Source organism: Nyctereutes procyonoides, unplaced genomic scaffold (genome assembly GCF_905146905.1).
Source record: "Nyctereutes procyonoides isolate TBG_1078 unplaced genomic scaffold, NYPRO_anot_genome, whole genome shotgun sequence".
In the NCBI taxonomy this organism is placed as follows: Eukaryota; Metazoa; Chordata; class Mammalia; order Carnivora; family Canidae; genus Nyctereutes; species Nyctereutes procyonoides.
This window is the reverse complement of record NW_026575051.1, coordinates 10,597,424-10,624,977: the sequence shown is the minus strand read 5'-3', so window position 1 is coordinate 10,624,977 and position 27,554 is coordinate 10,597,424. Positions and strand designations below refer to the sequence as shown.

Here is a 27,554-nt window from a genome sequence, read left to right as displayed (position 1 = left end):
GAGTGGAGGGGCCAGATTCCAGAGACATTTTGGTGACAGGGTCTGTTTACAGGTTGACATAGAAACTTGGAGCAAGAGGCACTGAGAAAGAATAATGTCAGCGGTTTTTAGCTTGGGTGACTCAGTGGATCACAGTTAACTGACAGATGATACAAAGGAGGAGGGAACAAACAAACAAAGGAGAGGAGGAGAGGGGACAGGTTTTGAGCACCTTGAGTTTGAAGCATCTGTGTGATACCTAGGTGGGGGTGAAGGCTGGGAGTTTGGGATGGAGGTTAGAACTGAAGAAGCGTGAAGGCTGAGGCTGAAGGAAGAGGTGGGGGGGCATCTCTGATGTATGTGTGAGAAGAGAAAACAAGCGCCTTGGCTTAAGCTCTGGAAGATGTTTACAGTTCTTGAAGCTGTTGGAGGAAGAGGAGCCAAGGAAGGAGCTGAGGAGGAGTGTTCTGGTTAAGGCATCTCTGGGACCTTTTGACATACCTCAGCAGCTGATGGGAGGTGATGGAGGCCACATCTCAGGGGAACACACGATTGACCTGTTCTGGGTTGTCTGCTCAGAGCCACTCAGAGACCAAGAGTGCCTCTGGTCAGCCTGTGTTTGTTGACGTGGTCTGGTGTGGGCTGTTTTCTTCCTCCACACATGTCTAGGCTCCCATTGTTGAGGGAAATCTCCTGAAAGTGAGATAATGCTCCAGGAAGCTCAGTTAGGGTTTTGTACACTGTGGCAGCTCAGAACACTAATGAGGGGGCTGAATGGCTAAGCAGAACGGATGACTGTGATGAACTTGGTCCACTTATCCTTGAGTTCCTTTTTAAGAGAACATCTTGTTTTACTGAATGGGTATAACCTGCTCTCTGAATCTTGAGTTACTTCAGGTTTGGCCCACCCATTGGCCCATCCATCTGCCTGTCCGTCCATCCATCCATCCATCCATCCATCCATCCATCCATCCATTCATCCTGTATTAGACTTTTGCAAGTATAAAGCTGAACACTTTGCATATGGAGTTGAGGGGCTCCCAGCACATTTCGTGCATTATCATCTTACATTACAATAAGCATCTGAGGTAGGCATGACTGCCCTGTTTTGCAGATTAAAAAAACCAGATAACTTCCCCCAGGTCACACAACAAGTGAGTGATAGATTCAGGCCTGTCTAACTCAAAAGTCCCTCTGCTCTCAATTACTGACAGTAAGGCCTCCCTAGGTAGGAGGCGATCATAGAACTTATTATCCAAATTGGGATACTTTAAAAAAAAGTTTTATTGAGGAACTCCTGGCTGGGCCATGAGTTCAAGTCCCATGTTGGGCATAGAGCCTACTTAAAAATGAACAAATAAAAATATAAAAAAGTCTTACTAAGACCTAATTTTCACATCATAGAATTCATCTTTATAAAGCATACAGTTTCTCTGTTTTTTTGGTATATTTACAGAGCTGCTCAGTCATCACCATAATCTCATTTTAGAACATTTTTATCACCCCAAAAAGAAACTCAGTACCCATTAGCGGTCACTCCCCGTTACAATCACCACCCCAGCCCCAGGCGACCACTAATCTATTTTCTGTCTCTTTAGATTTGCCTATTCTGAACACTTCATATAAATGGAAGCATATGAACTGTGGTCTTTTGTGGTTGGCTTCTTTCACTTACCATCATGCTTCAGGGTTCATTCATGCTGCAGCGTGCATCAGGACCCCCTTTCTTCGTGTGAATGACTGAGTGATATTCCATTGTATGGATATACCACATTATCTTCAATGTGTTTGTTCACGTGTTGACAGGCATTTGGATCATTTCCACTTTTTGGCTATTATGAGTAATAATGATGCTCTGACATCTGTATGCAAGTTTTTGTGTGGACATATGTTTTTATTTTTCTTGCATATGTACGTAGTCGGGGTGGAATTGCGAAGTTAGATGGTAACTCTATGTTTAACATTTTTGAGGCACTGCCAAACCATTTTCCAAAGTAGCTGCACCATTTAACATTCCCATCAGTTCTGAGGGCTCTAGCTTTTTCACATCCTCACCAACACTTGTTATTCCAAACTGGAACACTTTTGATGGTAAAGGAGTACACCATTAATAATTATACCAGGACAATCAGTAGTAACTGGAACATTTGAGCTCTACCTACATACCCCAAAAAAGTGAGAAGATTCAATTCCTGATTTCAGGGAACTTTCTGGCCACACGATGAGTCAAAGGCCAAAAACCCCCATACTTGAGTCAATTAAAGAATCAAGCAAAGGTAAATTATTAAGAAGGAAAGCAAAGCACATTTTATTTCCCCCAGGAGATTGTGTTCTCTTTAATAAGAGAAAAGAACTGTCTTATATTTGTATAGTTCAGGAGTATCTTGGCATGTCGTATGTAGGGTCTCAGTAAAGATCTGTGGAATAAATGAATGAATGAGAATGAATGATACAAACTCTCCTGGAGGGAATGTAAAAAGAGAAAAAAAGGATGAGCTACTTGATCTGGATTTGTGAGTTTGGAAGAAGTGTGAATCTTTTCTAAAAATACATTTTTTAAAGAAAAAATTAAAAAATAAATAAATAAAAATAATTTTTTTGTTGTTCAGTATGGTAACAACACTAATGACAACTTTATTTTATATTTTTATTTTATATTATTGATTTATATATTATATATTTATATATATTTATATATATATTTTTACTAATGACAGTTTTAAAAGGGAAAAGTAACCCGCAATTAGAGGAATCTGAAACTGGATTTTTTTTTAAATTTTTATTTATTTATGATAGTCACATAGAATGAGAGAGAGAGGCAGAGACACAGGCGGAGGGAGAAGCAGGCTCCATGCACCGGGAGCCCAACGTGGGACTCGATCCCAGGTCGCCAGGATCGCGCCCTGGGCCAAAGGCAGGCGCTAAACCACTGCGCCACCCAGGGATCCCGAAACTGGATTTTTTTAAAAGATTTTATTTATTCTTGAGAAACACAGAGACAAAGGCAGAGGGAGAATCAGGCTCCCTGTGGGGAGCCGGATGCGGGGCCTGATCCCAGGACCCTGGGACTACAACCTGAGCCAAAGGCAGATGCTCAACCACTGAGCCACCCAGGTGCCCCTGAAATTGGATTTATTTATTTATTTTTTAAAAGATTTTATTTATTTATTCATGAGAGACAGAGAGAGAGAGAGAGAGAGAGAGAGGCAGAGAGAGGCAGACACAGGCAGAGGGAGAAGCAGGCTCCATGCAGAGAGCCCGATGTCGGACTGGATCCCGGGACCCCAGGATTATGCCCTGAGCTAAAGGCAGGCGCTCAACCGCTGAGCCACCCAGGCGTTCCTGAAACTGGATTTAAATGGGCCGACAGAAAGTGGAAGAAAGACCCCTTCTAAGCAGGGGGATTGCCTGAACAGGGAGGGAGTCTGGAACCAAAGTGCACGCAGCTTTATGTGGCACACCTACAGCAGGATAACCAAATTTGGGAATGAAAGGATATAGTACCTACCCTCAAGAGTTTCCAGTGTTTTTATTCAACAGGAAACAAGGAAAATAATATAAAAGGACCCTTAACTGGCTATGTGCCCTTGGGCAAGTCAGCGCCTCTCTCTTTCCATCATTGATTCTTCTAGCTCTAAATATCTAATATTGTTCAGTCCTACAGCCCTGGAAGCTTCATGGAATTGGTGGCGCAGGAGCTAGGCCTTGAAGGAGAGAATTGGATTTGGAGAAAGGGGCAAAATGCCAGTGGTGGGTGATAAGGCCTTGAGGTGGACTGGAGTGCTCTGGCTGAGATAAAATTGGATAGGGTAGTTGGGGCCTCTTGAAGGAGAACTTTAAAAGCCAGGCTGGTTGACTTTTAAATTTGACCCGATAAGCAGGTCCTTGGACAGGAGATGAAAGGAGTGTCTATGAGAGATTAATCTGATGGCTCTGGGCCATTGATCTGGATCTATCTGGAAGCAGTGTGAAGACAGAGAGGCTCTCGGGGAGGCTTTTGCAATAGTATGTAAGCCCAACCCTTCAAAAGAGGGTTTGAAACTCCTGCCAGTCTTGCTGTATACGTGGCTTCTTTGAAATTCAATTTTCCATAACCATAAGTAACTTAAACCATTATTATTATTATTATTATTATTATTATTATTATTATAGATTTTATTTATTCATGAGAGACACAGAAAGGCAGAGACATAGGCAGAAGGAGAAGCAGGCTCCCTGTGGGGAGTCTGATGCGGGACTAGATTCCAGGACCCCGGGATCACAACCTCAACCACTGAACCACCCAGGCGCCATTATTTTTATATATTACAACAGTTATGGTTATATTATGTACCAGGATCTTAAATATATATAAATTTCTAAGGCAGAATGTTAGACTTCAAATAAATTTCAGGTTTGCAGAAGGCAATTTGGGATTATGATACCAGATTCCTCAGAGAGATGCATTCTCTCTTCTCTGCCGCAAAGGGTCTGCTTTGGTGGCAAGTTTTGAGAAATTGGCTAAAAGCCCACTGGAAGGATAGGAAAAGTGGGACCTAAGTTTCAGCGGTGGTTTCCTTGGCCCAGCTAACTGAGTAGATGTCGGAAACCAAGGAAAGAAATTCAAGATGGCACCAGAGTTTAAAATCTGAGGACTCAAAAGAAAGATGGTACTCTCTCTCTCAAATAAATAAATAAAAAGGTTTTATTTGTTTTTTTAAAGGATCTATTTTTTTTAAGATTTTATTTATTTATTCATGGGAATACACAGAGAGGAGAGAGGCAGAGACACAACACAGGCAGAGAGAGAAGCAGGCTCCATGCAGGGAGCCCAACGTGGGACTTGATCCCGGGTCTCCAGGATCACACCCTGGGCTGAAGGCGGCGCTAAACCACTGAGCCACCCGGGCTGCCCAAAAGATCTATTTATTTACTTATTTATTTGACAGAGGGAGAGAGAGAGAACATAGCAGGGGGAGCAGAAAAGGGAGAAGCAGGCTCTCTGCTGAGCTGGGAGCCTGATGCTAGACTGGATTCCAGGACCCTGGGGATTATAACCAACCAAGCCACCCAGTCGCCCAATAAATAAAACCTTTAAAGAAACAAAAATGTACCAGTTAAAGGGCGCCTGGGTGGTTCAGTCAGTTGAGCCTCCGTCTGGTGGTTTCAGCTCGGGCCCTGATCTCAGGGTTGTGGGATGGAGCCCATGTGTGGCTCCGTGCTAGGGGAGGGGGATCTGCTTGAAGATTCTTTCCCTCTGCCCTTCCTCCCACTCAGTCACCTGCACATGTGCTATCTCCATCTCTCAGTAATAAAAAAATAAATAAAATTTTAAAAAATATACCAGTTGAGAGAAAGGTGGAAAGATGATGGTTTACACCATCATGAAAACACCGGGAACAGGAAAGGACTGGACAGGTTGAACATGGAGGAGGAACTGGCACTTCTGGGTCTTTCCCAGCCTTTGCCCTTGAAGTTCTCCCACTGGCTTGGATGTTTGGCATTTTGCCTGCTTTACTATTAATGTATCACTATGAGACAGGATGTTTAGAGTTTTAGTAGATGTCCTATATCAGACTAAGGAAGTTCTTGTCTATCCCTGCTTTGCCAAGAGTTCTTTTTTTGCTGTGAACGGGTGTTGAATTTTATGTAATACTTTTTGGGGTATTTGTTGATGTGATCATATGGGGTTTTTTTTTACCCTTTAATCTTTTAGTGTGATAAATTACATAGATTTAAAAAAGGAACTAACTGAACATTTTTGGCATAAGGTCAACATAATCATAACATAGTATCCTTTTATATATTGCCGGAATCAGTTTGCTAATATCTTGCTGTTGGACTTTGCATTCATGAGCGTAGTTTTCTTTTTTCATACTCTTCCTGTTTGGTTTGGTTTTGGAATCAAAAAAAGTTGAGAAGAGAACCCTCTTTTTGTATTTTCTGAAAGACTTTAGGTAATATTGATATTGCTTCTTTCTTGAATTTTCGGTAGAACTCTTTGCCTGTTTACTATTGAAGGTTGTCCCACGATGTGGGTGATAGTAGAGAAAGGAGCTTTTATTTGAGAAATTAAAGTAATTTAAACAATAAGGAAAATCTAATACCTCATACATCACAAAAAGTCCAGGAGTAGATGTCTCAGGATTGGTTAATTCAGCAGTTCAGCAGCATTATCGGGAGAGAAATTTATTCTGAACTTGTAGCTGTATCATTGTCAGGTGTCAGCTAGGTCTCTTACTGCAAGATGGCTGCAGTAGCTCCAGGCATCACAACACAGTGATTAAGAGGGTGGGTTTTGGGCAGCCCGGGTTGCTCAGCAGTTTAGCATTCGTTCGGCCCAGGGTGTGATCCTGGAGACCCGGGATCCAGTCCCACATCGGGCTTCCTGCATGGAGCCTGCTTCTCCCTCTGCCTGTGTCTGCCTCTCATGAATAAATAAATAAAATCTTAAAAAAAAAAAAAAGAGGGTGGGTTTTGCAGCTGAACATGGTTCCAAATCCCATAACTATATGACACTGGGTAATTACTTAATTAACTCTCTGGAAAATGGGATGGTAATAGTATTTTACCGCAAAAGTTTAATATTACATTGATTAAATGAATGAGGTTTTTTTTTAATTTTTATTTATTTATGAGAGACAAGGAGAGAGAGCGTGAGCGCAGAGACATAGGCAGAAAGAGGCAGGCTCCATGCAGGAGCCAGACGTGGGACTCGATCCTGGGACTCCAGGATCGTGCCCTGGGCCAAAGGCAGGCACTCAACCGCTGAGCTACACAGGCGTCCCTTTGAAAGAGGGGTTTTGTTTGTTTTTAACTCTTAGACTGGTGCTTTGCACATGCCAAGCTTACAATAAATATTAGCATCTTTTAAAAAAATTATTTATTCATTCATGAGAGGCAGAGACATAGGCAGAGGGAGAAGCAGGCTCTCCACAGGGAGCCCAATGCGGGACTTGAACCCAGGACCCCAGGATCGAGACCTGAGCCAAAGGCTCAACTACTGAGCCACCTAAATGCCCAATATTAGCATATCTTACTCCATTCTGACACAGGGCAGAAATGAATTATTTTTCTCTTGTACCCCATTTATTGAAGCCCCTTAGCAGACTTACTTCACTCCTTATTGGCTAGAATTTCTAGCCAATAAACCAGTTGTGGGATTATCGTGATTTGGTTTGGATTAATTTGAGATTCAACCTCTGAGATGAGTGTCTAGCCTCCTCTGAAACACATGACGACCTGACACCTCATCAAAATCTGGACTGTTTGCAAGGAAGAAGTTGGAAGGATGATGGTGGGGACTTTTGGGTCACACAGGAGGGGTGAAGTAAGAATCCCCATCCCTGTGCATTCTCTACAGGATTCCTTGGAATTAACCCCTTAGATTTGCCTACTACTTCAATTTACTTAGTGGTTTTTTTTAAAGACTTTATTTATTTATTCATGAGAGATAGAGAGAGGCAGAGACATAGGCAGAGGGAGAAGCAGGCTCCCTGTGGGAAGCCTGGTATGGGACTCAATCCCAGGATCCTGGGATCATGCCCTGAGCCGAAAGCAGATCCTCAACGGCTGAGCCACCCAGGTGCCCCCTTAGTGCTTTTTTTGGTGTTTATTTGTGTAAGTAATCTCTACACCCAATGTGGGGCTCGAACTTACTACCTTGAGATCAAGAGTCACATGTTCTTCTGACTGAGCCAGCCAGATGCCCTCCTTAGTGCTTTTTAACTGGCGCATGATCTCACCTGGTCTCAGAATCCCCCTCTAAGCAGTTTGTGTTGTTATCGTGTTTCATAGCCTGGAAACAGGCTTCTGGAGTTGAAGTGCTTGCCTGGTTCCAGGTGTGTTGTCAGAACAGAGCCAGGTCCTGGGACTCGAGTGGAGGTCTTCACAGTCAAAGTTCTGTTTTCTCACTCATCTTCTGTGAGTTCTCAACTGTCTCAGAACCGCCACATCCATGTGCCCCCTTCTGCCATTGTCTACTTGTGATTTTTTTTTAAGATTTTATTTATTTATTCATGAGAGACACAGAGAGGGGGAGAGAGAGAGGCAGAGACACAGGCAGAGGGAGAAGCAAGCTCCATGCATGGAGCCAGACGTGGGACTCGATCCCAGGTCTCCAGGATCAGGCCCTGGGCTGCAGGCGGCGCTGAACCGCTGAGCCACCAGGGCTGCCCTACTTGTGATTTTTTAAAGTTTTTTGTTACATAAATTTTATTTTAAATGAAAACTTGAGGGGCGCTTGGGTGGCTCAGTCAGTTGGGTGTCTGCCTTCAGCTCGGGTCATGATCTCAGGGTCCTGGGATTGAGCCCCACGGCTGGCTCCCTGCTCAGTGGGGAGTCTGCTTCTCCCTCTTCCTCTGCCCCTCCCTCCCACTCATGCTCTCTACTAAATAAATAAATGAAATCTTTAAACTAAAAAAAAAAGAAAAAATGGGGCACCTGGGTGTCTCAGTCAGTTAGGTGTCTGCCTTCAGGTTGTGATCCTCTGGTCCTGAGATCCAGCCCCACATTGGGCTCCCTGCTCAGGACCCTACTTCTCCCTCTCCCTCTGCCTGCCCCTCCCCCTGCTTGTGTTCTCTGTCAAATAGATGAATAAAATCTATTTTTTTGAAGATTTTATTTATTTATTCATGAGACACAGAAAGAAAGAGGCAGAGACATAGGCAGAGGGAGAAGCAGACTCCATGCAGGAGCCCGATGTGGGACTGTATTCTGGGACCCCAGGATCACGACCTAAGCTGAAGGCAGAAACTCAACCACTGAGCCACTCAGGCATCCCTAAATGAATAAAATCTTAAAAATATAAATAAATAAAAGGAAACTTGATAAAGTCTTAGGTTTGGTGCTCTAGTATTTACATGCACGCATGCACACACACACACATGCACACACTATTTTTTTAATATATTTTATTTAAAATAAATAAATAAATAAATAAATAAATATATTTTATTTATTTATGAGAGACACAGAGACACATGCAAAGGGAGAAGCAGGCTCCCCATGGGGAGCCCAATGTGGGACTCCATCCAAGGACCCCAGGATCACGCCGAAGGCAGGCGCTAAACCGCTGAGCCACCCAGGAGCCCCAACACACACTACTTCAAAATGAGCACAAAACATTAAAAATATGTATGAAGGCCTAGAACTCATGCTCCAGCTCCTGACTGGGCTCAAATCCCAGCTCTGCCAATGGGGCACATGCAGTCGGGATCCACCCAGCTGCCCATGGCATTCACCGCTGCAGAGTGCACCAGCCCTACTTTGGAGTGCCAGCTCTATGACTGCCTGATAGCTCTGTCCCAGTCCACTGTGCCCTCCCACAGGAAGGAAGTGCTATGTAATTAATTCCAGGACTTTCCCTCCATCCCCAGCAGCCCTCAAGGACTCTGGCTGTTGGGAGTTGGTGGACAGGTGTCCCCACTCCCTTGCCTCTCACCTCTCACCTTTCCATGCAGTGACTTCCAGGCAAGCCCTTTCCTTACCTCCAGCAGAAATGAGCTCTGTTTGTCCACAGTGGTAACTCAGCCAGTCATGCACTCTTTACTGCCTTCCTTCCCTTTCCCATCTCATTTCCCCCATTGCTTTTGGGTGCTTCCTGGGACCATCTCTCAAGTAAATTACTTCCCAGGAATTTTTGTCTCAGAGTCTGCTTCCAGGGAGCCCAAATTAAGGGAGCCATCTGCTGTGTTGGTGATACCAATTTCTGTGTGTCTCTCTTGAATCCATCATAGGAGGATATTTAACAGCACCTATTCCTCATAGAGCAAGTGTGGTAAAGCTTTCAGTGCCTGGCTAAAAGAAAGTGCTTAGCAAGCATCATCATCATCATCATCATCATTATTATTACTATTACTACCTTAAATTCTGTAGTGTGCTATGGTGGGTGATTACCCCACAGTTGAGACACACTCCTCCTTTCTTCTCCCTTCTTATACCCCACTTATTCTCTTAGCTCCTATAGCCTGCCTCTTTCACCACAGGCATCTCCCGGAAATCAGGTGTCCATGACCATCAACCCCCACCACTCCCAATGCAGCCCATCCTTCCTATCACATAAAGCACCCTGCCTGCCTCTAATGGGTTTGCAAATACCCCGATAAAAGTCTTCTGTCTGAATGACATCCAAGATTTCTCCATGATGCAGGATCATCATAGTTATCCACTTTCAACTGGAAACTCTTAAAGTGGAAGCTTCTCATTTCTGACTCAGTTCCAGAATATTCTAGGACATCTTGGAGCACCTGGGTAGCTCAGTCAGTTAAGTGCCTGTCTTCTGCTCAGGTCATGATTGCAGGGTCCTGGGATAGAGTCCTGGATGGTGCTCCCTGTTCAACAAGGAGTCTGCTTCTCCCTCTCCTTCTACCCCTCCCCACTCCTTGGCCCTCTCTGTCTCTCTTTCTCATGCTCTCTCTCAAATAAATAAATGAAATATATATATATAAAAAAGAGAGAAATGTCATAGAATATTCTTTTTTTTAAGATTTTATTTATTTATTCACGAGAGACAGAGAGAGAGAGGCAGAGACACAGGCAGAGGGAGAAGCAGGCTCCATGCAGGGAGCCCGATGTGGGACTCGATCCCAGGTCTCCAGGATTATTCCCTGGGCTGAAAGCAGTGCTAAACCACTGAGCCACCTGGGCTGCCCATTCTTTCTCTTTTTTAAAGGCTTTCTTATTTATTTGAGAGAGAGAGAGAGAGAGAGAGAGAGAGAGAGAGAGAGCACATGAGCAAGGGGAGGGAAACAGGGAGAAGGAAAAGCAGACTTCCAGCTGAGCAGGGAGTCCAATATGGAACTCTATCCCAGGACCCTGGAATCATGACTTGAGCCGAAAGCAGACACTTAACCCTCTGAGCCACCCAGGTGCCCTATCTCAGAAAGAGTTATAAGACAGGAAAGCTTCACTTATTTAGAATCCAGATCGCCAGAAGGAGGGAGAAAAAGCAAATATGTACATAGATAGCCTGTGCTCTAATTCTATGATAAGGAGAGACTAAACAGGTTCAGGCTAGTACCTGAGGTTTCTTTTCACAAGCAATTTATGTGTGAGAGATTGCAAACTGCTCCCCACCCCTCAGATCCAATCCCTACCACATTATGTGTGCTTTGAAAACAAAGGGACTGTACAGCAGCACTCATTACCACAGTGCAGCAAAAGGCTGGAGCTAAGCGGTACCTGCCAGCTTTGAGTGGGACGTGAGCTGTCTCTGTGCCCAGCCTCAGCCCTTTCCAGCAGCTTCCTTACCAAGAACAACTTGCTGTCCATCGTGTGGCTCGTGCTGGCATTTTTCTTACATCTAGATTGTTTTATTCATTCGTTTATTTATTCAAGAAAGTTCTTTTGGACACCTACTGCGAACCAGGCACCATTCTGCTTTGGGGTGGGGTGATGAAGGAGCAGGTGGGTATAGGATGTTAGTGACACACGTAGTGTCTGTTCTAGAAATAGCTGAGTGGATGAGAGAATAGTGGGAAACGGGATGGGAGCAAATCGTGCAGGGTCTTGTAATGATCGTGAGGACTTTGGCGGGTCACTGGGAGTGAATGGAAGGGCCACTAGAGCGCTGCTGTGTTGAGACAAGACTGGAGGGAGCAAGAGTGGATCAGGGATACTCACTAGGAGGCTATAGCAACTGTGAGCCAGGTGATGTGACTATGCCAGGGTGGTGGCCTTGGAAATAGAGGAAAGGGGAGGATTGGAGATGTCATTCAGGGCATAGAATCAACCAGAAATGTGTAATGAGGTGGATGTGGGAGACCAATAAGGACAAGGAAGAACTGAATTTGGACCAGGGAGGTAGCAGAGGAGGAGGAGAGAAGAGGGAGGGTTCTGGAGATATTTTAAAAGCATAACATCGGGGATCCCTGGGTGGCTCAGCGGTTTGGCGCCTTCCTTTGGCCCAGGGCGCGATCCTGGAGTCCCGGGATCAAGTCCTGCATCAGGCTCCTGGCATGGAGCCTGCTTCTCCCTCCTTGTTTTGGAAAGATGGTGTTGCCATTTGCTGATGGGGGAAAGCCTGTGGGAGAAGCAGGTTTGGAGCAGGGAAAAGATTAGGATCTCCGCTTTGGAGAAGTTGAATTTAAAGGTGCCTATTAGACAATCCACATGGAACAGCCAAGAAGGCAATCTCCTATGTGAAACAGAAACAGAGGACAGGTTAACTCACATGCCAGCTCTGATTTCTCTGATTTGGTAGTACTGCCTGCAGTGCTGTGTTGATATTTCTTTTTTAAAAGATTTTTTTTTTTTAAGTAATCTCTACACCCAACATGGGACTCCAACTTAAAATCCTGAAATCAAGAGTTGCACGCTCTACTGAATGAACTGGCCAGGCACTCCTGGGTTGAGATTTTTTTTTTAAAGATTTTATTTATTTATTCATGAGAGACACACACACACACACAGAGACAGAGACAGAGAGAGAGAGAGAGAGGCAGAGACACAGGCAGAGGGAGAAGCAGGCTCCATGCACCGGAAGCCCGATGTGGGATTCGATCCTGGGTCTCCAGGATCGCGCCCTGGGCCAAAGGCAGGCGCCAAACCACTGCGCCACCCAGGGATCCCTAGAAGACTTTTAAAAGAAGGGTCAGGGACTGCTCTAGAATAAAATAGGTAAGAGTTAGAGTAACAACGCATGCATGATCCTTGATGGGATCTTGGGTTGAGAAGGAAAAAAACCTACAAAAACATCCTGGTGGAATAACTGGGGAACTTTGTATATAGATTATTTATGGTATTGTGTTAGTGTAAATTTTCCGATTCTGGTCATTGTGTTGTGGTTATGTGGGAGACTGTTGCATTCTTAGGAGACACAGGCTGAAATATTTAGGGGTAAGGAGTCATGATGTTTGTAATTAGGTCTCACATGGTTCAACAAAACACACATGGATTTAGGTGAAGGGCATTACTATTCTTGCAGTTTTTTCAGTAGGTTTGAAATATTTTGAACTAGAAAGTTGGGGGAAGGGATGCCTGGGTGGCTCAGTGCTTGAGCGTCTGCCTTTGGCTCAGGTTGTGGTCCCAGGGTCCTGGGATGGAGTTCCTCATCGGGATCCTCACAGGGAGCTTGCCTCTGTCTTTGTCTCTGCGTCTCCCTGAGTCTCTCATGAATAAATAAATAAAATCTTAAAAAAAAAAAAAGTTGGGGGAAAACGGGATTCACAGATAGGTTCCCTTCAGTTCTCAGAAAATGAGGAAATCCAATAATGGTGTATCAGACCATGTTTATTTTAATTTTTTCCCTCCCCCATCTCTCAGACCACATTTAGTGTACTGGATTGTTTCATTGACTGGATCACTGTCTTCATTACCCTCTCTGAGGCAAAGAATTTGCCAAACCTTCACCACCACTCTAGAGGAATCCCCTGCGTGCTTTATTTTGCAGGTGCCTCCATAGCCATTGGATTATATTTGTTATCATAAATACTCCATACTCCTGAAGAAGTTTGTGTCTTTAACTCCTGCAATCACAACCTTTTTTTTTTTAAATGGCGTACTATATGTGAGGCACTGTTCTGTGTATTTTACACAAAGGAGCCCATTTTAGCCTCACAACCACTCTGCAGGGGAGGTACTATTATTACCCTCATTTTCAGAAAAGGAAACTGAGGCACAGACAGGTGGTATAACTTGCCCAGAGTCACATAGCCAGGGATGGGGAGTGTGGAGCCCTGTGGCCCCAGGCCCTGCATTGTTCACCACCCACCCCTGACCACACGCTTCACATCATGGGCTGGATCACAGAAGTTTGCTAGAGCTGCCTCCCCAGGGGTGGGGGGGGGGCTTCCGCTGTTCAGACTTTTGCTTTTCTCTGAGGGGTTCTGGGTGCATGTTCACAAAAGAAAGGGTACACCTTGAGAGAGGCAATAATAATGATGACAACAGAGACTACCAACTTCTTAAAAAAGATTTTCTTTATTTGAGAGAGGAGAGAGAGAGAGAGTGCCCATTAGCAGGGGAAGGGGCACAAAGAGAGGGAGAAGCAGATTCCCTGCTGAGCAGGGAGCCTGATGCTGGGCTGCTGGGCTCCATCCCAAGACCCTGGGATCCTGACCTGAGCCGAAGGCAGATGCTTAACTGACTGAGCCACCCAGGTTCCCCCAGAAACTACCACCATTGAGGGCTTGCCCTGTGCTAGGCCAGGGTGAGATGTTTTCTGCCTCTTTTATCCTCAGAACCCCAACATAGGCTAAGAGTAGTAGCCTCATTGGACAAATGAGGAAATAAATGAAGAGGTTACAGTAACTCCCTCAGAGTCATAAAGCCTGCAGCCAGGCTTTACGCTCCAGCAACCAGACTCCAGAGTTTTTCCCCACCTCAAACCTGCCTTGCCTCTACCTGTCCTCTCAATGGGTTTGAAGGTACAAATAGAGCCACAGAATGGAGACAGGGAGGGCAGCCCTGGTGGCTCAGCGGTTGGGCACCTGCCTTCAGCCCAGGGCGTGATCCTGGAGTCCTAGGATGGAGTCCCAGGATCGAATCCCATATCAGGCTCCCTGCAGGGAGCCTGCTTCTCCCTCTGCCTGTGTCTCTGCCTCTCTCACTTTCTCTCTCTCTCTCTCTCTGCTTCTCTCATGAATGAATAATAAAATCTTAAAAAAAAAAAAAAAAGAATGGAGACAGGGAGACAGGTAGGGTGGGAATGGAGTGGGAGGAAGCAGGGGAAGGTAGGGAAGGGAATGGAGTTGGGTCTCCCCCATCACTTTGCTCACCCCCTCAGTTCCCAGGTGGGGACATGTCAGTTTTCGAAGAGGAGGAGGAGTGGGAGAAGACAGAAGAGGAAGAAGGCATTGTAATGCTTCCTTCATCTGGCCTGTGGCATTCCATTCCTGCCCCTCCTCTAACTTGCCATTTCCTTGAGCAACTTTTTCTAATTGAGTGCACCTGGGCAGAAACTCCTCCCTTATTGGCCTGGGTCAGTGCTCTGTTTTATTTTTTATTTTTTTATTTTTAATTTTTTTTGGTGTTTTTGTTCTTAGACAAAACAAGGTGAGCCCCCTATTCCTTTGAGGTAGAGCTGACTGGGGAAGTGCCCAGGCTGGATCAGTCAACATTCTAGAGTCAGCTCTGACCTGGCCCTGCACTGAGCTCACCTGCCTCCTTACAGGACAGACAGCCTGGCAGGTAGCTGACTGGTTGCTTGGCCCTGGAGGTTCAGGATGACTCAGCCCTGAGCATGGCAGTCCCAGCCAGGGGTGAGGCAGAGGTATCCCTCAAAACGCCCTGTTCACCAGGAATTCCCTTTCTCAGGGTACAGGTTCCCACCCTACCTTCCAGGACTGGGAACTTTCTGTGTGCCTCTTCCTCAATAAATCAACAACTAATAAATCAACAGACACTCATGGAACAAGGATTAAGAGGCAGAAGAATGAATTAGTTAAGAGCAGGAACTCTGCAGTCAGACTGCAGGACTGAATCCTGCTAGTACCACTGACTTCCTGTGTGACCTTGGGCAAATTATTTAGCTACTCTGAGTATTAGTTTCCTTTTATGTAAAATGGAATATATTATGTAAAATAATAGTATACTTCTCATTAAGTTGTTGTAAAAATGAGATGGTTTATTTTTTTATTTTTTTAAAGATTTTATTTATTTATTCATGAGAGACAGAGAGAGAGAGGCAGAGACACATGCAGAGGGAGAAGCAGGCTCCCTGCGGGGAGCGCAATGTGGGACTCCATCCCAGGACCCCGGGATCACTCCCTGAGCCAAAGGCAGACGCTCAACCACTGAGCCACCCAGGCACCCCAGTGAGATGGTTTAATACCTATCAAGCACATTCAGTGCCTGGGATGCAGTGAGCCCTCCATGAAGGACTGATACTGCTGGTGGTCACAGCACAGTGGTAGGTCTTGCAGAGGAGACACAGGTGTATAGGACACAGACTCTACTTAAGAAGAAGCAGTATAGCATTAAAAAGGGTATGGTTTGGGGGCCCTGGGTGGCTCCGTAGGGTAGGCATCTGCCTTTGGCTCAGGTCATGATCCCAGAGTTCTGGGATGGAGCCCGAAGTCAGGCTCCCTACTCGGTGGAGAGCCTACTTCTCCCAACCCCCTGTCCCTTCCCCTGCTTGTGACAGTGTGCTCTCTCTCTCTCTCTCTCTCTCTTTCTCAGATAAATAAATGAAATCTTAAAAAAAAAAAGTGGGGGGATGCCTGGGTGGATCAGCGGTTGAGGTCTGCCTTCCATTTTGGGTGTCATTCCGTGGTCTGGGGATCGAGTCCTGCATCAGGCTCCATGTGAGGAGCCTATTTCTCCCTCTGCCTCTGTCTCTGCCTCTCTGTGTGTGTTCTCTTGAATAAATAAAGAAAATCTTAAAAATAAAAAAAAAAAGGGCAGCCCTGGTGGCTCAGTGGTTTAGCGCTGCCTTCAGCTCAGGGTGTGATCCTAGAGACCTAGGATCGAGTCCCAAGTCGGGCTCCCTGCATGGAGCCTGCTTCTCCCTCTGCCTGTGTCTCTGCCTCTCTGCCTCTCTGCGTGTCTCTCATGAATAAATAACTAAAATCTTAAAAAAAAACTTTATATACTCTTGAAAATGCAGATTTTGGGGGCCTCATGATAGACTTGAGGAATGAAAAGCTCTGAAAACTGTATATTCAATAAGTTCCCTAGGTGATAAAAACTTCATCTGTAAATATTCCCTACATTTTCTTGTAGTGCTTATGTAATTTTAAGGTGGGCAAGCATGATTCAAGGGCAGAAGTCATTATAGAAAATTTCAGTAGGTAAGGCTATGTAAAATAAAAAACTTTTATTTGTTAAAAAAAAAAAAAATCTTCTGGGACACCTGGGTGCCTCAGCAGCTGAGCATCTGCCTTTGGCTCAGGGCATGATCCCGGTTGCAGGATTGAGTCCCACATTGGGCTGCCTGCGATGAGCCTGCTTCTCCCTCTGTCTGTGTCTCTGCCTCTCTCTGTGTCTCTCGTGAATAAATAAATAAAATCTTAAAAAAAAAAAAAACTTCCATGAACCAAAAATGAAAGGCAAACAATGAACTAAAATTTTTTTTAAATATATAACAAAGAAAAAGTATGAATAGGGGTTAATATCCTTCAAATGTAATGAGCACTTATAAATAAGAAAAAAATTCCTTTAAAAGAACAGGCAGGGACTTTTGGGTGGTTCAGTCATGAAGCATCTACCTTCGGTTCAGGTTGTGATCCCAGGGTTCTGGGCTTGAGCCCTGCATTCGACTCCCTGCTCACAGGGAGCCTTATTTTCCCTCTCCTCTCCACTTGTGCTCTCTCTCTCTTTCTCAGATAAATAAAATAAAAAAAAGAATGGGCAAAGGACATGAATAGATAATTCATTTTTATTTATATAAGACATGTAAATGTCTAATAATTTGTCAGATTATTACTAATATTCCACTTTTCATCTGTCCAGTTTTTTCTCCATAAAGAAAATGTGGCATGCATATATATATATATATATATATATATATATATATATATATATATATAAAGATTACTCAGCCATTAAAAAAGAAAAAAAAATTTTGCCATTATGACAACATTGAGAGACCCTGAGAGCATTATGTTAAGTGAAATAAGTCAGACTGGGATAGACAAGTACTATATAATCTCACTTACATGTAGAATCTAAGAAAACCAAAGTCAGGTACAGAAAGATTGTTGGTGGTCAGAGGCAGGGGGTGTGAAGGTGCAGAGGGTAGGAAATGGTGAAGGTGGTCAAGGGTACAAATATTTAGCTAAAAGGTAGATAAATCCTGAAGATATAATGCATAACATGGTGACTACAATTAACTACTGGATTGTGTATTTGTAGGTTGCTAAGAGAGCAGATCTTAAAAGTTCTCATCAGAAGAGGAGAAATTGTTACTCTGTGAGGTGATAGATGTAAACTTACTGTGGTAGTCATTATGCCACATCTACATATATCAAATAGTCGTGTTGTCTGCATTAAAGTAACATTACATTATACCTCAATAAGACTGGAGCAGATTTTAAGATAAGAAATGATGGTGATTTACTGTCTCATCAAAGATAGAGTTTTGTTATCTCCACAGTCCTACCCAATAATTCTTTCTTTTTTAAGATTTCATTTATTAATTCATGAGAGACATAAGAGAAGCAGAGACATAAGCAGAGGGAGGAGAAGCAGGCTCCATGCAGGAGCCCCATGTGGGACCCAATCCCATCCTGAGCCAAAGGCAGATGCTCAAGGGCTGAGCCACCCAGGCGTCCCCTATTCAACAATTCTGAAAGCAATGAGACACCTTCCTTCAGGACAGATCTAATTTCTGCTTCTGTACTTCAAAATCTACAATATTTTTTAGTCCTCTTGCACCCTAAAAGCCTTCAGTATCTTTGCCTCCCCGTAACTTCATACCTGATCTTCATAATTATAAATTTAGTGTTCTCTTTAAAGAAAGAGTGCATTGCAATGGTTAGCTAAAGAAACTGCATGTTTGTATTTTTGAAGACAGCAATAAAGGACTTACAAGATCAGACAAGGCACATGGCACACATACATGTTGATACAAGTGCCCTTGAATTAAAAGTATATATAATTACGGTATAACATTTTCATGTCTCTAGTTGGTAGTGTGTTTTGTTTGTTTTTTCAAGTTGTCTAATGTTTGCTCATTAGATGGTTCAGCTTCTTATAGGGGAAATTTGGTAATAAGAACTGTATCAAAAGCCTTAGAATGTTTCATAACCTTACATTGAGAAATTCCACTTCTAGAAATTAATTCACTTCTAGAAATAATCCTGAGCGTGCACAAAGATATTATGACAAAAATATTTTACAGTATTATTTCTAGCAGGGAAGAACTAGAAAGAACTTCAATTTCCAATTTTTCCAATACATCTTTGGCAAAATATATTATGATAAATTCACCAAAGGCATATACTATGTAGCCATTAAAAATGTAGAATATTTCATGACATGAAAAAAGTATTAACAGCATTTTTTTTTAGTGGAAAAAAAAAACTTACAAAACAGATTGCTATCTTATTCCTAAAAATTAGTGTTTATTCATAGAACAACTTTAGAAAGATAAACATTGACATTTTAAAGGGTTGTTTCTGGGTGGTAAAATTGTGGATAGTTATTTCCTTTTTTGTGGCTTATACGTATTGTCTTAAGTTTTCTACAATGAATATTCCTATGGTATGAAGATGACAGTAAAATGTATTATATAAGAAAGAACAGGGGTGCTGAGGCTGGCTCTGTCAGAAGAGCTTGTGACTCTAGAGTTTGGGGTCGTGAGTTTGAGGTCCACACCGGGGGCGGTAGAGATCATTTAAAAAGAAATAAAGAAAAAAAAAACGTAAAAAAAAAAGAACAATTCATCAAGAACATGCTTAGCATAAAACTTGCTTCATATATATATATATCTTCTGTATATATAATATATACATATATTCTTCTGTAACTGTCCTTTCTCTAACAACTCACTGCTTTCAGTGGCTCCTTCCTGGGGAGGACCCCAGGAGAGGCAGAGGGATCCCTCAGGCCTTCTCCCATTCGGGGCCTAATGGGGGATTCCTGTGGTCTGCCTCTTGGTCACACAGAATCCAGCTTTGGGGAAAAGCAGCGAAACAACCCAAAGTGTGGGAAGTAGAAGAAATGGCAACGGGAGGATTTGAGAGTCTGAGCAAGGAACTCCTTCACAGAAGAGGATCTACTTTCTCCGCCCGTGTTTTCCTCAAACAGAAACTAAGGCCAACTTCGGGGCTTGTCCAAGGCCACACAGCCAAAGTGACGGCAGGGCGAGGAGGCCTTGAATCCGTGGCTTCCCCCCTGCTGTCTTACTGCAACAGGCAGATTTGGACCAAGTCTCGGCCCACGTGCACAGGGGTCACCAGGGACCCTACAGAAATGCTAAGAGTCTGGGATGGGGCAGCCCCCGGCAGTGCCAGTGTCGCCGGTGTCGCCGGTGTCGCCAGTGTCGCGGGTGTGGGGAGGGAAGGCGGTGCGGCGTCCTGGGGCCAGGCTCCAGCCCCCCGGTGCTCGCGGGGCCACAGACCCTGTGTGACCGCTGCGCTGAACTGGGCTCCAGCTTCGCCATCGGCGAAGTGAGGGGACCGCCCGGCCCGTGGAGTTTTCGGGATTTGTCGAGGAAGCGGTTCCAGGCCGAGCGCTCGGATCAGCGTGCGTTAGGAAGCGGCCGGCTGACGAATGAGCACAGTCCCGTTCCCCCAGAGCCCTAGGAGGGCCAAGCGGGGTCTGACGGATGAATGAATAACCGCTTGGAAGAAAGTTCTTTCCCGGGCGCTGGAGCCCGAGAAGCCAGCGGGGGAGGGCCGAGCCGCTGGGGAGAGGCCCGCCTCCTAGGAGCGGCTCCCGGGCGGGTGGTCAGGAGGCCCGGGAGCGCCCGGAAGCCGGCCGGCCCGCGCCCTGCCGACCAATGCGGCCGCCCCGGGGGGGGCGGGGGCCGGCCCGCCAGCCCTTTCCGTCCGGGGCCCCGGCGGCCCCGCCCCGCGCGCGCCGCGCCGCGCCGCGCCGCGCCGCCCGAGCATTCCACGGTTGCTACATCGTCGCGAGGGGCGGGGCGCCTGTCAGGGAAGCGGCGCGCGCGCCGGCGCGGGCGGGCTGGGGCTCCGCGCGCAGTGCCAGCGCCAGCGCCAGCGCCAGCGCCAGACCCGCGCCCCGCGCCCCGCGCCCCGCGCCCCGCGCCCCGCGCCCAGCGCTCTCCGGCCGCCGCCGCCTGCCTCCCGCCAGCCCGCCCGCCAGCCCGCCCGCCAGCCCGCCCGCCCGCGCGCTGCCCGATTATGGAGCTGCTGTGCTGCGAGGGCACCCGGCACGCGCCCCGGGCCGGGCCGGACCCGCGGCTGCTCGGGGACCAGCGTGTCCTGCAGAGCTTGCTCCGCCTGGAGGAGCGTTACGTGCCCCGCGCCTCCTACTTCCAGTGTGTGCAGAGGGAGATCAAGCCGCACATGCGGAAGATGCTGGCGTACTGGATGCTGGAGGTATCGCCGGGAAGGGTCTCCCCTCCCTCACCGCCCGGCTGCGGACAGCCCCCGGGCCGCCCTGTCGGGACATCCTGGTCCCAAGAGCGATCAGCAAGATGCTTTGGTGGCTCGGCACCGCGGGGCCTGGCCATTCGCCCGGACGCCCTGGCCGGCCGGCCGCCCCCGCGCTGTCGCGTCCCTTCCCCAGCCCTGACTCTGATTGCCGATCGCTTGGCACCGTCACTGAGCCTCCCGGGGGGCGCCCCCCCCCCCCCGCTGCCCTGCCCTCCCCCGCTCGGGCGCCTCCGGAGCGCGCGCCTGGAGGAGCCTGGGCTCGGCCGCCCCCGCCCCAGAGCCGGTGCCTGCGTCGGTCGCGGGGCTCGGGCGGGAGCGCGGTGGGGGTGGCGCGCGCGCGGTTCCGGCAGTCGGGGAAATGAAAAGTGCGGGAGGCGGCGGCTGGAGCCTCCTCCCTTCCCTTTGGGCGTGTGCCGTGGGTGGTTGTAATGGGGGTAAGGTCCCAGTCCTCTGGCTACCGGGGTTGACTTTTCCGTTTCCCCGGCCCCCCTCTCGCCACGGGGGAGGGCGTCCCAGTTTGGAATCCTTAAGGAAGGGAGCCTCTGGCGTATCCCCCCCACCCCCCAGGGGAGGGGGGGAAAGGAGGCCGGCAACTCAGAGGAAGTGGGGGGGCGTCACCTTGGGGGAAAGGCGCATCCTCCTCCGTCTCTTAGTCCTTGTCACTGAAGGCACACTTATCCCCCCTCCCATTTTTTTTTTTGCTCCCCATTCCACTTCCCTTTCAGCGCCACCCCTCTCCCCTTTTAGTGCGGCAGCGTTTCCCATGCCCCCGCCCCAGAAGTGACTGTGCGCCCTCCCCCAGGTCTGTGAGGAGCAGCGCTGCGAGGAGGAAGTCTTCCCCCTGGCCATGAACTACCTGGATCGCTACTTGTCCTGCGTCCCCACCCGAAAGGCGCAGTTGCAGCTCCTGGGTGCGGTCTGCATGCTGCTGGCCTCCAAGCTGCGCGAGACTACGCCCCTGACCATCGAAAAACTGTGCATCTACACCGACCACTCTGTCTCTCCCCGCCAGCTGCGGGTGCGTGCATGACTCTCCCCACCCCGACTCAGTACCGCCTCACTTACCAGGAAAAGGAAAAAAAACCAAGACCTCAAAAGCTTTTCTGCCCCTGGGGAGGGTAGCAGAAGCTTATTTTTTTTTTTGGACCAAAGATGGGGCACTGTCAGGGTGGGACAGTCAGGGTAGCTCCCCAGCCTGAGCTGGAGCTGCCAGCACCAATCGAATCCCCTTCTGACCTCCAGGGGGTGCCATTCCTTCCTGGTCTTTCCCCCAGATAGCAGCAAGTCAAACTGCATGTCTATACTCACTAGTACTTTGCCTCTGGGTTTACACAGCCACCATGAGTTATTTATTGGCAGCAAAAGGACATGCCTGCACACCCCCACTGGAGTGGGGGAGTGGAATGTGTTTCATGTGGGGGTGGGGGCTGCCTTGGTTGACTCTTTGCCGCAGTGTGGACTTTGTGATTGAAAAGCCTCCCAGAGCCAGAGCCGATTAAAGTCAGGCCGTTTGCTCTCAGGAAGGGCTGAGGAGTTGTCATCCCACCTTGTTTCTTTCCTTTTGTATCCCAGAAGACAGAGCTCCTTCCATGTCCTCGTTCTGAGGAACTTGAGCAGCTGCTTCAGGCCTGCTGGAGTCCCCTCTCCCTTTCCCCCTTAGCCAAAGGCCAGAGCTGAGGGAGAGACAGGGAGCCAGGCTGCAGCTGCTTCCGATGTGATAATGCCGCCCCCTCCCCTGGCCCAGCCACTCTGCCCTGAGGTCTTTCATAACCCTGTGGGGAGCTGCTGTCACTCCTGTGGTTTGGGAAGTGGCTCCCCGGGCCTCTTGCTGGGAACCTGGGCTGGGCTCTTCCCGGGGCAGGGCAAGAGAGTCAAGGCTCTCTTTCCCCATTGAGCCTGGAGAGGAGGGTGGGGGAGCTGCTTGGGTCTGGGAGAGGTTATTTAGGGCAGGCAGATCACCTCCTGGGGGGGCCTGAGGGAGAGGATGGGTGAGCTGGCACCTTCCTCCACCTTGCTCTATGGCCAGCCAAGTCTTCTCCTGACCCTGAGAGGAGTCTCTGGGCCCCATCTCCTGGGGAGGAGGGCAGCATGCAGTTTGCTGTGATTGGCTGGCCAGGAAGCCAGGGTACTGGGGCCCCCGACTGCTGCTTGTGGAGGAACAGGATTCCTCTTCCTGCCAAGTAGCTCTCAGAGATGGGAGTAGGAGGCCAGAGTTGGGAACTCCGGGAGGCCCCACAGCTCTTTGTGATGAATCTGGTAGTTTTTGGCAAGTCTGAAGGTGGAGCTGGTTTCCAGGGCCAGTGAGCAAGATGTTTTTGGAGGGGTTTGGGCTGGAAGATAGAAGGGGACTTCCTTTTTGTGAGAAGACTGGCATGGTGTGTGTGCCTTTGTGCGAGGGGAGTTTTTTTAGAACAGGCCACAAGGACTCTTCCTCCACTCCCTCTGCGTGAGCTGGGGGGTGGAATGTGCAGATGCCTTCCTGGAAGGTCAGAGTTGGAAGGGACTGCAGAGAACTCTAGTCAGTCCAAATCCTTGTTTAGCAGAGGAGGTTGAGGCCCAGAGGAGGGAAGCATTGCACTGAGGCACATGAGGAGGCTCTGGGTCCTCTAGGCTAGCCCCGGTGGCCTTAAAGCCTACAGATGTGGAAGCCGCCAGCCACTGCCGCTAATCGCTCCCAGGGGTATGTCCTCCCCCGGGTGAGGGCTAAGATTTTCAGGAGTTGCCTGGACACGGGGTTAGGTGGCTACCTTCCCTCACATGGGACCCCATGCCTCCACTCCAGGTTGCCTTCCAGATGTTTCTTTGGAGGCTAGGTGCTTTCTGTTCACTTCTGACTTACAAGTTGAGGCACTGGGACAAGCATGACTAGAATGCTGGCTTCTCTGTCCCAACTTCTTTTGGCTCCAGGCCAGGCTCTTTTCTGTAGGGCCCTGTGAGGGGCTTGGGGCTGATTTGGGAAGATGACACCTAGGTGGGGGCCAAGAGAGGGACAGCTGAGACTAGGGACCTGGAAGAAGCGGGGCGGGGTTTCCATTTCTGCCTCAGTAAGGGGCCAAACCCATGAGTTCCTTCCTGAGATAAAACAATGAAGAAATCCTCATATGTGTTAACTCAGAAAAGGGGCCAGGACTAGGAACCCCAGATGCGTGGATTGGGGTGGGGCTCCTAGCCTCCCTCCAGGACCTAGCAGTGGTATGTAGGTGTGGGCCATGAGCCATTGGAGATAGAGTTTGGTCCCTCAGGGATCATCTGGACCCATCCTGTCTGGCTTGGCATCCACTTTGCTTCCTGAGACTTAAATGACACTAGCCACTATGGTTCCAGGTAAAGGGGGTGGAGTGGGGTGCTACATCTCAGGCCCACCCCCAGTGTCCCACCAACGGGATGTGGGTTGGGTTGGGCAACCTCCCCCTTTGAGGAACCTCAGGCTTGGTTCAGTGGCTGTGTCACAGGAGGTGGGGCCTCATGTTCATTCCGGTTTCTTCAAGGGGTGTGGCCTTGGCAGGGATGCAGAACTGGAGAGGCTATGGTCTCCCCTTTTACAAATCCTTGGGATTACGAAGAGTCTTTCTGCTTCACCCAAGAGGAGGTTCAAGGTGATGATGCTGCTGGTGTTTTTTATTTTCAACTCTGGCTGGAGAAGTGCCCAGAGCTCTGTGTGAAGTCAGGAGAAGACCTGGATTGTTGGCCCCCGAAAGATAACCAAACAGGATTGAAAGGGACAGTTTATATCAAATGTGTAGTTCTGGTACTTTGTAAATAAGCAGTAGATGCCCAAAGCAGACACCCCCAGTTTTTCTGTGCTCTGGACTCCCTCATGTCACAGCATCAGTCTTTAAATCCAGAAGCAGAACTGGGGGCTTGACCTTCAAGTCTGGTGGGTTTCCTTCCGTGAGACTTCTGCTTTCCTCCCTTCCCTTCCCTTCCCTCCTCAGCCACTGACGCCACCCTCTTTCCCAACCTCTAGGACTGGGAGGTGCTGGTCCTGGGGAAGCTCAAGTGGGACCTGGCAGCTGTGATTGCCCATGATTTCCTGGCTCTGATCCTGCACCGGCTCTCTCTGCCCCAGGACCGACAAGCCCTGGTCAAAAAACATGCCCAGACCTTTTTGGCCCTCTGTGCCACAGGTAAGAGCCCCGCACACTTTTGCCAAGTGAAGAAAATCCAAGGACTTGGAAGGGTGGCATGTAACTAGATTTTGAGTTAGATTCCTTTCAAAATTTGGGTTAGACTCTTCTCAAAATATCCCCTCTGAGATGAGGGGGTGCAGAAAAGGCAGAACATAATCAGAGTTGTATGGGATTTGAGAGACCCCCCATTATGTAGGTGGCTTAGAGAAAGGACTTGCTCACGGTCTCACAGTGATTAAGCTGCGAGCAGAACCGAGGTCTTTCTGACCGTGGTTTTATTTTCTTGCCAGGAAGACTCATTCACTCCTCGGTCCCTGGCTTGGCTCACTTCCCAACCACCCTGGGCCTGAGGACCTGTGGAAGTTTGTGGTCCACCCTGGCCCTCTCTAGGAGAGGCCCTTTCCTGCCTCTCTCCCTTGCTGCTCCTCCAGAGCTCACTGCAGGGGGTTCTCAGTATGCCCCCTGCTCTATTCCTGCTGCCTGGCACTTTCTGAGCAATAGGAAGTCCACGCTAAGCCTTTCTCTCATGATTCCCTCTCCCTCCTTCCAAGATTACACCTTTGCCATGTACCCGCCATCCATGATCGCCACAGGCAGCATTGGGGCTGCAGTGCAAGGCCTGGGTGCTTGTTCCACATCTGGGGATGAGCTGACGGAGCTGCTGGCAGGGATCACAGGCACTGAGGTGGTGAGTGTGGGGCCCCTGGGCTGCAGCCTGTGAGCAGTTCCTGAAGCAGTGCTATTCCCGGAGCCTCCAGCAGAGGGAGGCATGCATCCCTAACCTAGTCCCTGCTCCTGGTTTCAGGTGCCCCCACCCTTGGGGCTTCTGTGGCCTTTTATCTCCTGCCTTGGTCTGGAGAAGAGCAGGTGACTTGGGTGGGTTGAAGGGCACTGTCCCTGGGTGCCCTTTTCCTGCCAAATGGTGTGCAGGGGTGGGGTGGAGGATCTGCTGTCACATGCAGGGCTGCTCTCACACCCCCTTGCCACATCCTCTTGCCAGTTTCTTAGAACTAAAGGCTGATTCCTGGGGCTGGGCTGTGGCTTAACCTCCCCAGACTTCCCTGTGTGCTGGAAGGTGTCCTTCCTCCGCACCTGCCGCCAGATGCTGTGGGGGTGGGAAGTGAGCCCTCAGTCCCAAAGGGGACCTTCTGCCATCCTACCCAGCAGTCACTCCTTACCGTCCCCTACCCCTACCCCCACCCCCACCCCCGTGTTTGCAGGACTGCCTGCGGGCCTGTCAGGAGCAGATTGAAGCTGCGCTCAGGGAGAGCCTCAGAGAAGCCGCCCAGACCTCGCCCAGCCCGGCGCCCAAAGCCCCCAGGGGCTCCAGTAGCCAGGGGCCCAGCCAGACCAGCACTCCCACAGATGTCACAGCCATCCACCTGTAGCCTTGGAGAGGCCCCCTCCTGTGGCCCCTGGCAGCAGAGGAGGGGACAAATGCTGCCCCCACCCCCTGCCTGTAGGAATGAACCACGTCACCTGAGGGGGCTCCTTCCTATCTGCCCCTTGCAAAGCTGAAGGGGTCAGGCCCTATCTATCCTTGCAGTGTGCACTAGGGGGCCTGGCTGGTCATGTTTGCGTGGCTGGTCAGGCTCCGCCTTTTCTCTCTGCATCTGACCAGCTCCCCTCTTTCCCTGATCCTAGCTGGCGGTGGGCGAGGCTGGTCAGAAATGAAATTGAAGTAGGTAAAACACGTGCCAGCATTCCTTTTTGAGCCCCTTCATCTCTGGGGCTCTCCTGTTCTCAGATGCCAACATGCCCCCAGTGCCTTGTAAAGGTGTCGCACCTTCCAGGGTTATTGCATTTGGATTAGGGCCTTTCTGAAGGAGTTTCAGATATTCTGATAGATGTGTGAAGGAAACAGTCTGGACAGCTCCTCCTGACACACTTTGTGGGGGTCCCTGTATAAATCCATGCTCACAGCTGCTCCTAGAGGGAGGGCCCAGGCCTTGGTCAGAGGGGTGGAACCAACCAATTCCTCCTTGCTTTGCTTTCCGCTCAGCTTCTCCTGTGTGATTGAGGGGGGTCAGTGCTTAAGGAAGAGGTGGTTTTAATTTATTAATTGTTTTGAGGACAACTGTAAGAGGGTGTAGTGGGGCCCGGCTACCCCACAAATGGTAACCCTGGTGGTTGCTGCATCCCTCCCCTCTGCTACTGGCTAGAGGATCTTTGTGGCCAAGGAGCTGCTATAGCCTGGGGTGGGGCCATGCCCTCCTCTCCCTCTGGCCCTCTGCCCCATCCTCCAGGGGTACAGGACAGAGCAGGGATAAACTGGAGGTGACTGAGCCCCTGTCTGGAGAGAGAGGCAAGCCCTGTTGACACAGGTCTTTCCTAAGGCCACAAGGTCCAGGCTGGTGGCCCAGGACCATCATGCTACTACCTTAATAAAAATTCTGGAATAAATCTGGCTTTGGCTTCTTCGGTTGGATGGTGGTATGGGGGAAAAGCCATTCCCAGAATGCAC

General features: G+C 48.5%; 1 protein-coding gene across 4 annotated transcripts in view; it reads left to right on the top strand.

The window, feature by feature from the left end:
• CCND3 (cyclin D3) overlaps positions 1-27,493 on the top strand; it is a 92,731-nt gene extending 65,238 nt beyond the window's left edge. Inside the window, exons 1-5 of one of the 4 annotated variants that reach the window (XM_055329952.1) lie at positions 20,651-20,903; positions 21,763-21,978; positions 24,928-25,087; positions 25,642-25,778; positions 26,311-27,493. In XM_055329952.1, the coding sequence (XP_055185927.1) occupies positions 20,706-20,903; positions 21,763-21,978; positions 24,928-25,087; positions 25,642-25,778; positions 26,311-26,478 (879 nt within the window). In that variant the 5' untranslated portion in view covers positions 20,651-20,705 and the 3' untranslated portion in view covers positions 26,479-27,493. Of the gene's footprint in view, positions 1-20,650; positions 20,904-21,762; positions 21,979-24,927; positions 25,088-25,641; positions 25,779-25,895; positions 26,262-26,310 lie in introns of those variants that run through there. The other 3 variants (XM_055329953.1, XM_055329954.1, XM_055329955.1) reach the window with 3 other exon arrangements.
• The last annotated feature ends 61 nt before the right edge of the window (positions 27,494-27,554 follow it).